This window comes from Juglans microcarpa x Juglans regia, chromosome 5D, assembly GCF_004785595.1.
Source record: "Juglans microcarpa x Juglans regia isolate MS1-56 chromosome 5D, Jm3101_v1.0, whole genome shotgun sequence".
NCBI lineage: Eukaryota > Viridiplantae > Streptophyta > Magnoliopsida > Fagales > Juglandaceae > Juglans > Juglans microcarpa x Juglans regia.
This window is the reverse complement of record NC_054602.1, coordinates 32,744,509-32,756,991: the sequence shown is the minus strand read 5'-3', so window position 1 is coordinate 32,756,991 and position 12,483 is coordinate 32,744,509. Positions and strand designations below refer to the sequence as shown.

At 32.9% G+C, this 12,483-nt stretch overlaps 1 protein-coding gene across 1 annotated transcript; it reads right to left on the bottom strand.

The window, feature by feature from the left end:
* Positions 1 to 5,986: 5,986 nt before the first annotated feature.
* LOC121264459 (mitochondrial uncoupling protein 1) lies at positions 5,987 to 10,882 on the bottom strand. The gene is made up of 9 exons (XM_041167634.1): positions 10,478 to 10,882; positions 9,310 to 9,528; positions 9,131 to 9,209; positions 8,911 to 9,044; positions 8,727 to 8,825; positions 7,964 to 8,068; positions 7,263 to 7,337; positions 6,821 to 6,907; positions 5,987 to 6,299 (listed from the first exon to the last, which is right to left on the bottom strand). The coding sequence occupies exons 1-9, from the start codon at positions 10,559 to 10,561 to the stop codon at positions 6,264 to 6,266; spliced, it is 918 nt and encodes a 305-aa protein (XP_041023568.1). The 5' UTR covers positions 10,562 to 10,882; the 3' UTR covers positions 5,987 to 6,263.
* Positions 10,883 to 12,483: the final 1,601 nt, after the last annotated feature.

Genomic DNA, 12,483 nt, shown 5'->3' with positions numbered 1-12,483 from the left:
CCATTTCGGCCTGTTGCGCTATTTTTAGAAGTTAACAAATAGAACATTGCCTTTTGGATATGGTGAAAAAACCTAATTAAGAAGTGTCGGTGTATATGGTGGCACTTGGGTTTCACTTACCAAGTGTATCCCCGAATTGGTGGTGAGAGATTTCAAGGCCAGAGAGGAGGCGCATGTTGAAGATGGAGCAACGGACGGTAGCAAAACTAGGGTTGTTTCTTCTAGATAAAAATGAGAAAAAATTGAGGACAAAAAGTGCATGCTAAGAATGTAGGAATTAAAAAGGTTGAGAAAACACAAGAAAAGTCCTTAATTGCACCATGATAGAGATCGGGTGGTTTTTGCGCATGTTGTTTACAACATGTGAGGGCCACACGCCGGTGATATAAGGTTGTAGAGGTAGGTTGTGGTGGAGCTTGGGGAGTGAGTTCCATTGGTGCATGGGATATGAATGAAGATGATGGGAGAAAAACAATAGATCTAGCCTCTCAAGTTTGATTGAAATGGGACAAGACAAGCAGAAATAACAGAAAAATAAACAAAAAGGAAGATATAAATTAGATGCAGTTGCTTGGAGAAGACAAGAGAAAGAAAAAATGAAATGAGAAAACGAAGGAAAGGTAGAAAGGGGGCTACCTTTGCTCTCCTTTCACTGCTTTGAGGTGGGTTCAAGAGGGAAGGAAAAGTTTATCTCTCTAAAAAGTCGGCCTCTCAATATAACACTAAAGAATGCCCTCAAAAGAGCCAAACATCTTTTAGAATTTTTTGTCAAAATCTCAAAGCTGACAATAGAGAAGAGATAGATATTATATAAAGTGGAACTCATTTCATTATTGTTGTAAATAATATTAAAATGTTCAATAAATATCATCAAGTCCACTTATGTGTCTAATTAAGTATAAGTTGCTTCCATTTAAACTACATATCTTCCTTTAGAATAATGTTAGAAACTGTATTATTATCACATAATTATCTTACTTTGTTGACATAAAAATGCTAATTAATAACCCTTGGATTTAATCTTTTCTAATAAGAATTATTCTTAAGATTAGTGAACATTATTCTAGAATGTCTAGCATTTTCCCTCTATCTAGTCTTCTTGTCATTCATATTGTTTTTCTTTTAATATTTTCATTATCAAAATTTTATGTGCAGTCACTTTTACATATTTTTTACACACATTTTGATCAATCACATCAATAGAATGCATAAAGAATAAGCAAAAGTGATTGTATGTAGCAGTACTCAAATTTATCTATAAAGTTAAAAAACATAAAATATGGGATTTTATCATAAACTCTCGTTATTCTTGGACCAACTCCTTAGTCATTTCTCTCTTTCTTCTTCTTCCCCTTTCTTATTAAAAAGATATATATAAATATATATATATATATATTTTCCTCTAATTCGCTCAATTTACCAACTCATTTTCGAGCCAAATATTTCATTCCTTTTATGGGCTTTATTAGTTCTCTTTGGGCTAACCTAATCATTTCCTTCTTTTTTGGGCCAACAAGTTCTTTTTTCAGCTATTCAACATTTTTTGTTTTTTTAATTTTTATTCGTTAAGCCAATGTAAATTAAAAGGAAAACTAAAATTGATGCGAATGCTCTTATAACTATCGACAATTCCTTATTTTTAGCTTGATCATCGGAAATGGTCTTAGCTTTCTCCAAAGAAACCTCAAACTAAATATATTGAAAGTATTAGAGAACGTTCTCTAGCTCTATAGCCTTCAATGTAATTGTAAAATAAATATAAGGGAACATTTCAACATACCAATTTACAGACCCTCGCATGGGAGAGGAAGCTCTCTATGAACTTGCATCTAGGGAGTGAAAGTCGAATTCTCCTAAATCCGACTCTGACTTGTGTAGACTCCGATCCGACTTGTCGGAGTGGAGCCAGATTTGAGATTTTTTTTTTTTTAACTTCATATTTAGTCCATTTTTAAAAAGAATATTTTGTGGGCTTTCAAATTTTAGTTTTTTAAAAATTAAAAATTAAAACTATATCATTCACTGATAATTTACCTCTATAATAATATCTAACTTATTTTTATATTAGAATTATAATATAGTGTCTAACTTATTTATATACTAGACTTACACTATAATGTCTAATTACATGTTATTATACTAAGTATCACATCATGTTATTATATTATACTAGTGTCTAACTTATTTATAGTGTTTAGTTACATGTTATTATACTTTAGTAAATTAGTATTATGTATTATTAATCTATTATACTAGACTTATTTCAATACTAGTGTCTAATTTATTTCTACACTTGATTATGTATGATAGTAATATTATAATATTTACATATACTAAACTATTATTAGTCTATCTATATTATAGTATAGATATATTATTTTATAATAATTAGTTCATACTAATATATTATTGAATTTAACTATATAAGTTCTAGTGATAAAACTCTTTAACTATACTAGTATATATGATAAATATATAAATAAATACATATTTTTATAACAAATGTATAATAACAGAGTCAGATTCGAAGTCGGAGTCGGAGTTGGAAGGCAAAGTAGTCGGAGTTTAAGCATAAAATCGGAGTCAGATCAGATTGGAGTCAGAGTCGGTCTAACCTTTAACTGAAAAATAAAAATAAAAAATTTGACTCCAACTCCGTTTTGTCAGAGCGGAGTCGGATTTGAAGTTAGATTTTTAAACTTTCGCTCAACCCTACTTGTATCCACCCCTCATAGAAGAGATTGACTGCTGTGAAAAGAGTGGATCCTATACATGACCTTGTCTTTTTATATATATATATATAAATTGTTAGGAAATAATTTTCGTTTCAAAAGGATTTAATTTTAAAAAAATTGACAAAATATCAAGGATGAACCTGATCATCCACAATTAATTGTGTAAATATAATAGGAGTTAAAGATTAGATGACTTGGGAGTCAAGAATCTTCTAAAGTAGATAAATATGAAGTTATTCAAGTTATTAAACGAGCCACTCGTGAATATACATACAAAATTGTGAATATCGATGATTAAATGATACAAACTTATATACAACTTCGAGTTTAGCCTAGTCATTGATCTCAAGCAAAATATTGAGTAATATTATTTAATTACAACCCTAAATGATCCATCTAATCCTATCTGATAGCCAGTCAATGCTATTTAATTTTCGCAATTGTCCTTATTGCAGATGATGAACTCAAACTTCTATTATATATCCTGTATAAACCACAATTAGCAAAGCAACCGGTCGATCTTCATCAAGCATCTGATCAACATACCCCTAGAAAAATTACAACACATGATGCACTGAAGAAAATGCCATTGGAAAAACAAACACCATTAAGTAGTACTGAATATGATTCGTAGGAATCAAAGGTACAGATTCCTACGAATGTGGATAATTAACCATTGGTGCAGATATCCGTATGGGTATCGTCCCGGCCCTAAGGTCCCGGCCGCGTGATACAACCTGCGAGTACTTCTCCATTCTTGCTTTCTGTGATTCAACAAAATGAATGAAAGTAATCTTCCTGCCATGGCAAGGTACTGGAGCTTGGAGTAGAACTCCGAAGAGAAACACGGCAAGAAGCATATACGAATTATATTGATCAACCAGCTTCATTGCTACCAGCTTCCTTGATAATGGTGGATCAGGAGGCGTACGTACGTGCTGCTAGGGCGTTGTCTTTATATATGAAGGCGATCGAAGATATCAGACTATGGGATGGATGGAAGGAATATATTGCCAGTCTGCATCGTTGACTAAAGCTCCATTTTTACGCTCTCAAAGTCCTCGCAGCTAGCTAGGAAAGTGAAAGAAAAATTCTATTAGTCATATCAACACACCACATATTATATTTTTTTTTATTCTCTTATTAAATATGTAATATATAAATAATAAGTAAAAAATTCAATAAGTTTAAGACAAATAAAATTTAAATAATTTAAATCATAAATTATAATAATAAAATATAATATGTGGTATGTTGAAATGATGAACAGTAAAGCTCTAGGAGATGCCATGCTAACACCATCTACTCCCAAATAAGAGAAGAAAAAGGAGTCAATTACTTCGCCAAACCGCGTTGGTTCAAACGTTTTATAGATCAAGGACTACGGCGATACCATCCATTACGCAACGACGATGAAAAGAGAGTGGTGCCCACTGATATATACGGATGATTGCCGTGATTTATGATTTATCTCAGCCCCGTTTGGATGTTTAGGTGGAGTTTGAATAATAAGATGAGATAAAATGAGATGATTTTAAATGAAAGTTGAAAGTTGAATAAAATATTATTAAAATATTTGTTTTAATATTATTATTGTTTTGGAATTTGAAAAAATTAAATTTTTTTATAATATTTTATGTAAAAAATTTTGAAAATTATAATAATAAGATGAAATGAGATGGATTGAAATGGTTTTGATATCCAAACCTAGCGTACCCCACTACTTAAATCAAAATTTTCAAGTTTTTAACCTTTTCATTTAATCATTAAATTTTTTTTAAAATTCCAAACAAAAACTAAAAAAATAATTCAACTATCAAATTTCAAAATAAAAATAATATTAAGAAATTATATCGATGTAACAATATTTTAACTTTATAATATTTTTATTCAAAATTTTCTCTATCATTGTCCAAAACCTTACAAAACATCTCAACTCAAATTATTTTATTGTTATTCACAAATTATTTAACTATTATTTATAAATTTTTTATCTTATCTCAACATTCAAACGAGGCATCAAATATATGGTTTTCCTATAGTTATGTACCGTAACTCATGCCTCGTTATTATATATATAATATTTTAAAGTAAAATAATTTGTACAATTCTAGATTGTGCAAGCTACGTGCACTCGTTCTGAAAAAAGGTTAAATTTGAGATCCACATAAAAAAATCTAATTCATTTTTTAATAATAGGCTCCACTTTTTTTAAATAGAATGTACGAGACTTACACTAAACTGTATATCTAGTACTATTTTTTTTAAAAAAAAAAAAAAACAACTTCCATCTCAAATTATTTCTATTTTATAATGTGCTACCCATCTCAAATTGAGTTTTAGGAATGCTTCAAGCTGCTGTTTAGGTTTTTGAGTGATTACTTTTCAATTTTTATAATTTGATAGTGTGAAGTTTCAAAATGTTCATTTGAGTAACGCATTGAAAAATGGGCTCTTATAACTTTTAAGAGTGAAAATAATAATTTTGCGCTCTCAAAACTATACAATTTTTTAACCCTACCTGACAGAAATTTGTAAGTTTATTCACTTTTAATATCAGAATTAACAGAGTAATTGAAGTTAATTTATCAACTTAACTTGATAATTTTAACTGGTTGGTGCATTCTACCATCAATCCTAGTTATCCATCAGTTCACCGGTTCATAAAATTTATTGTAGTGGTCCCTAAGGTTTAGCCTTATTTCAAACTAGTCTTTGTGGTAGAAAAGTTTTATAACAATCACTGAGGTAATGCTCATCTATTAAAATGGTCTCTCTTTTGTTACAATTCCTTTGTTATGTACTCTTAACCCCTCTTTGATCATATTAATGCTGAGATATGGACTTGGATCAATGATGAATTCAACCAATCATACTATTATAATCTCTAATTTATACCACTCATTTTACTGATCTCTTGGCGTAACACCACGTGACTTATTAAAAAAATATATTCAAAATAAAATAACTCGTGAAAACCTAAAAAGAGAAAAGACTAAAATCTTAAATTTCTTCTACCCTTTTATGTTTGTGTTTTAAATATTTTTAAAAAAATCAAGTGGTATTAGAGGGGCATAATAAATTATATAAATTAGGAGGCATATTAACATTTTTTATTTTTTAGAGTCGTGTACTCCTGTGTAGTCTCAGGACACGAGCAGGAGGAGCCCCGTTCACTCGCATATTGGAACATGTTTTCTTGTATTAGGGATGATGCATTGGACACGAAGCACAAAGCAAAGAAAGCAACAGAAGCGTAAATCAATGATTAGAATGCCATCAATAGGAATGGCAAGAAAGCAACATGTCGTCCAGAAAAATGACTTATTGCCGTTTTAAAGATTAAAGTTTCTAAAAATCTCCTGGAGTGTTCCTCTTGCAGGATCCTTCCTCCATCTCAATTGGCAAAAATAGAAGACTGAAAACTGATCAAAAGTTTATTATATTCTAGCTAGCCAGCTTCAACCGACTGCTGATGCAACCCATATGCAGTACCCAACGCCCCTGTTTGCATGTAATGTTTGGGTCTCAAGATGATTCTACACTTTTGACAAACTTCTTAGCCTGCCATTGGGAAAAAAAGCAAAGTGGACAAAGAATGATGATCAGGCTTTCCAAAAAGACAATCAATCCATATGTGTGTGTGTGTGTATATGGAAGATTCGATACACCATACTACCATCCCACTTTCATCCTACTAAGTATAATGTGGCACATTTATCACCATTAAATGATCATTTATTGCATACTTCTTTATCATCTAATGGTAATGAATGTGCCACATATCACTTAGTAAGATCAAAATAGGATAAGAGTGTAATATATAACATTACTCCATATGTATATAGCATTACTCTTTCATTTGGCATTAGAATACCTCCAAAAGGTATCTCCAATTATTATATGCCAACACAAAAGAATCTCAACCCCCAATTGCTGAAAGGGGGTTTCTGATCCAAGCATACAATGTAATATCTTGCTACAGAAGTGGACGGTGAAAACTGGTGTACAGGCCAAATGCAAGAATCTTGAAAGGGAGGAAATGACAAGCACCAATATCAATATAAATAGGTTGCATTTTATACCTGTTCTAATGTGAGAAACATGATGACATTCCATGATCCGAGCCGTCCAAAATTTGGGATAAAACCCTTGTAAAAAGCCAAAGGTCCCTGCATAATAACATTAAGGTCTGTAAGTTTACATGTTTTTATGTAATAGGGCACTTTGAAATGAACAGTAATTGCTCAAGTGTATCAAGATGCAAATGAGTTAAACAGCATATGCTACCAAGCTCTCTATTGGTCGTAAAGAAAAAAAATAACTTTAGGCCTTTAGCACCTTAATGGTATCTTCCCCACAATGACCCATCAAGAACAAAAAGCAAAAAGAAGTCAGAAATCAACAAATGTTAAACCCCACCCCACTTCCCCTTTTTTCCCACTCCTACACCCCTCTCCCCCAAAACAAACAAAAAGAATAAATAAATAAACAAAGGGTCAAATAGTGCTAGAATGAAAAACATACATCGTTCTTCAAAGTTTTGAGGAAACAATCAAGCGTGCTTTTGTAAGCAGAATCTCCCATCATTCTTGACTTAACCTACCAATGGAAGAACCAACAAAGCAATCAGATTAGTCTAAATTACAACATGAAATGGAGGAAGCAATTCTTTTACTCCAGCAAAAAGAGAAGGAACAAAACTAGAAAGAGGAAGAAAGTTACATAATAAGCAGACAAGAAAACAGGAAACAAATCAATTACCCCTAAAGACATGAGAATCAAGTCTTGATTTAGATATACTTTAACCTGGGCAGAATGGATCTGCTTATCGACCTCCCAAACGGATGCCAACACTAATTCAAATCATCACATATTTATGGTAACAATGGCAATATCAGAAGAATGGGAGCAGGGTGGAATCTACAATTCACATGCTAATTGTCGTTAACAAATACAAAGGAACTCCATGTAACCTTGTACAAACTGCATGGTCTGATCCTAAGTTAACAGGATCATTTAATTTCCCATCCAGTTACCAAATAAAATCACACCATATACTCGAGGCGCCAAATATACAGCATAGCAAAGCTGATCGGAAAGAGGTCATATATGCAAAGCACCATGTTGCTTAATTTGTTGGCAAGTTGACACCGAAAAGGTTATGCATCAGTCTGTAAAAAAGAAAAAACTGTTTGAAAAAAGTGCATCTGTGATAGATAGAGTACCACATCAACGGGGGAGCCAATACAAACAGCAAAAAACCCCGCCCCGAGACCAGCAAAGAGATGAGTGACAACATTATCTGTGAACCCTGGAATTTTCAAAATTGTCTGCATTGAAATATATCAGCCTTGTTAGCCAAGAATATCACAAACAGTTGTGCTTCAAAATATAGGAAAAGTTTAAGGTCACTAAATCAGTCCTTGAGTTTTGACTTATTATCAAACACCTACTTTATACTTTCAAAAATAGAGAAGTGCTACAGGCTATAACCACAAAAAGATTTCAAAAAAGTAAACTCACAAATCGACGTGGCATCATATGATATGTTAGATCTACTTTACGATAAAAGTAACTTTAAAATTTGACATGCCACATCAACTACGTCCGTTTATGAGTTTACTTTTGTGAAAACCCTTTGTGGCTAAAGCATTTCTCTCAAAATTATCATTGCAGTCCTTGGGAGTGTTGACATCATCAAAATGGTTCTTGCACCCAACTTCTGTACAAAAAAACCCTAATAGAAAGATGCTCACATGTCCCATTCTTCATGTAATGACCAATCAAAATGCTACAGATGGCTAAACCCATCGATTATGGGTTGATGTAACAAGTTGGACACCTTTTGTGTTGTGAATTGGTAATTACATGTCTAGTGAGCATCTCTCCATTCTTTCTTTTTTCTGATGATTTTGAAAACCCAGGGAGTTATTTGATAACAAGTCAAAACCGAGGGACTGATCATGTGTTTTGGCATATTGAACTCACTTGCTTCACTTGATCGTAGCTAGCTAGTTCAGCAGCATTTATAATTGCGTTTCTTGCTACATTGGGCCCTAGTCCAGTCCAAAGAGCACCAAATCCTTCCTAACAATTGTGAAACAGGTTAGAAAAACCAAATAGAATTATCAACTGAACGGAGGCCTAGTGACTTCCAGGTTAAATGTACAACCTTTCGCACAATTGTCGAATAAGCATTCAGAGCTCCACTATAGCGCCTTGGCACACCAGCTGGTAATTTTCCTTCAGCCTGAAGTCTAACTTTCACAAGATCAGTTGGATTTGCAATTGTGATTGCTAGGGCACCTGTTTATTAGGACAGAGACAAGTAAAATAAATTTTCAGAACTAACAAATGTATACGATATCATTAGCATCCAACAGTTTGCTCACCAGTTGTAAGTCCAGCAAGTATTTTCTTGGATAAAGGAACATCTCCAACAAAGTCATTGCCCACATACAAATTTTTAACCTGTCAAGTTCACAGATAATATACCGGTATCAGACATCAGCAAGCAAAAAGAACATATAAATTTAAACTAAGTTCCGATAATGAAAGATAGAAGACCTACAGGTTCATACAATCCAATTCTTAAACCTCCAAACAGGCATTGACGATGTAATCCCGGCACAATGCCTTTCCACAGTGCCGATAGACCTTCTTCCCTTGCAATGGTACCAACAGTGCCCAGCATGCCCTTGTATTTTGGTAAGGCCACTACATCACCTGCAACAGCTTTCTTTTGGAGCTGAAGCCTAACTTTAGCGGTGTCCAAAGGAATGGTACATATCTGCAGCAAGTTCATGTGCATGCCACTAAATATATGAACTCTAAAACTCAAATGTACCAGAATTCAGCAATTAAAAGGACTATATCACTGGTGAACTGAGCACATGAAATATGGTAGAGAAACCAGCATGACTTGGATTCTGAACTACCATATTGTTCTCCAAAGTTCAAGATTGAGTTCTTATGAAGCAGGGAGTCATTAACTAACTGAAGCTTTACCATGTACATAACTGCAATATCACTACATGCACAATTTGTATCACTACAACATGAATTATAGACCACAGTATAATTAGTCATTAGAGATTATAGCCACTTCAAGTGCTTGATTCATGGTGATAAATATTATGATATAAATGGCAAGGTTCAAAAAGTTACTGTAAATAGGGTCAGTACAGAGGTTGTAACCATTTTTCTTTTCAGGCTTTCTGCAAGCCTAGCACATTTGAAAGCCGCAATTGTAAGGCTTCCCCTGGTGCTCCGTCACCGTGGATGTAATACTTGATAAATTACCAGTTTTCCACAAAGATCAAGCAACACGCAAAATTTTAACTTTCTTTTTTCCCCCTTTCTTTCTAAGAACAGATAAATCACAGGTTGTTCCAAAAGCTAGGAATCCGTAAATTTAATCACTTAATCAGCATTCTAACACTACCACCAAGATCTAGAAATCGGTTTAAGAATTGATGTAAGAATTGTAAATTGTAATGGGTCATCAACCAATTTAACATAATAACAATGTAAAGCCATGTTGATGTGCTATCTGACAGTGCCTCGGAGAGCAATATCTCAACCATGAGAGCCAATTATAGCTAACTTTAACAAATTTCATTAGTGTTTGAACATATTCAGGACAACGATCCAAGGTGACAATACTAACTAAAACACCCAAACAAAAATGTGATTAATTTACATAATTCTAACTGGGATAAAAAAGTAAAATAACAAACCTCAGCGGAACAAGCGGCGAAAGCACTGCTGGCGAAAGTTCCAGCAAAGGAGATACCGGATTTCGACTTGTTATCTGCCACCATTTCCTTCGCAACCCCACAGGTCGATAACGAGTCAGAGAGGAACCAATTTATGGGAGAAAATGGGAGAAGAAGAAGAAGAAGAAGAAGAAGAAGAAGAAGAAGAGAGATCAACAAGGGTCTTTCGTAGAAGAATAAAAGAGAGCGAACGAGGGAGGGGAGGGAGGGAGGGAGACAGAGAAGAAAGCGAGTTTTTATAGGGAAACGGGAATCTCGGGAAAAGGAAGGGAACCGAGCATGGTTGAACGAATGAATCGGGTCCCCTATTGAGGTCGGTCTGTTGTTTCGCTGTTCTGCCTCACCCCTCGTTTATTCTTCGGCTTTATGCCAACTTGCGTACGTTAATTTATTTCCTTCCTTCAATTCCAAATACGTATGTTGTGATGATAATATTGTTTCACTATCATGTTCTAATAATCATTCAATCATTAATTTTTAAAGATATATATGGTATTATAGTGATTGAATGTGATTTCATCTATCTATAATTCAAGACTATTCAATAATACTCTTATAATCATGTAATAAAAAAGTTTTATTCTAATCACGAAAGTAATTAGAGAAATTATTTGATGTGTTATATAATACGTAAATCATGCGCATTTCTTTTAAAAAAATGGGATAAAGATTTATATGAAAAATCTACTTTTTAATAGTAGATTCCACTTTTTACAAAATAAATATGTGAGATTTGAACTCTCTGAACGGTATTTAACATTACTCTAAAGTCTAAAATATAAAAATGATTTTTTGTACCTTAACCATTATATGTTTAGTCGTCTTATATTATGTAAGTTTTCTACACTTATTTTTATTTAAAAAAGTAAGAAATCTATAACCTACATGAAAATCTATTTTTTTCATGATAGACTCTATTTTTTAAGAATAATAATAATAATAATAAGTATGCGAAAGTTGCAATGCACATTATCTCTATCAAGATATATGACAGTTTTTATACCTTAATGATCAAACTAATACATTAAACCACCAAAATATTAAAATATTGCAATGTACATCACCTTGGCTGTCAAGATAATGTCATGTCCGGTCAAAATCAGACCATTATTTGTCATTTTGTATGATTAGAATGATAATGTTTAATAATTTGATATTTTAAGGTATGAAACATAAAACGTTAGTGGTCAAATGCAAAGCTTCTCTAATATTTATTTATACTGAACAAAAGATAAACAGTAATATGATTGAAGATAGACCCTCGGGATGCAGATTTCTGAAGGGAATATTAGTGAGCAATTAGAAACCTGAAAGATCAATTAAAGATAGGATGTTCCTTTTTGTGAAAATGATTCAAATGAACACTGACTCGGTCCAAATAAAGTTGTTGTGATTGGTTATTGTAAAAGTAGAAACGAATAAAAGAAAGGCAAAGGAGATATAGAGAAAAATGGCGTCCACATGGGCCAGTTGGGATGTGGCAGTGGACAGTGAATCACATTGCAGATTATTTAAATTCCATTCGGCTTCTTGCTTCGTTGCATTGTGCAGGTGCACCGTCCAAGTCGTTTGTGAAGAGATTTATTAGTTTAATTCATCTCATAATATCGATTTTATAAGTAAATACGTTCAAGACCTTATTTGCAGGTAATATGAGATTATTCTTTAATACCCTTCCTCACATATATATCAATATTTTTTTTCTGATCCTTGTCACGAAATTAGTAGTGTGTATCCCAATTCATCCTGTGATAGATTCTGATATCATGAAAAAATTTATGGATCTAACTCATCTCATAAAATCGGTTTTACAAAAGATAATTGCTCATTCTTTATAAACATATCTAAGACCTTATTCACATGCAATGTGTGTTATTCTAAAGGGTATAATCACCAAACAATATACCCGTTAAAATGACATCTTCTAACATGGTGATGGTTTTCATAATGGGTAATATTTAAGTAAG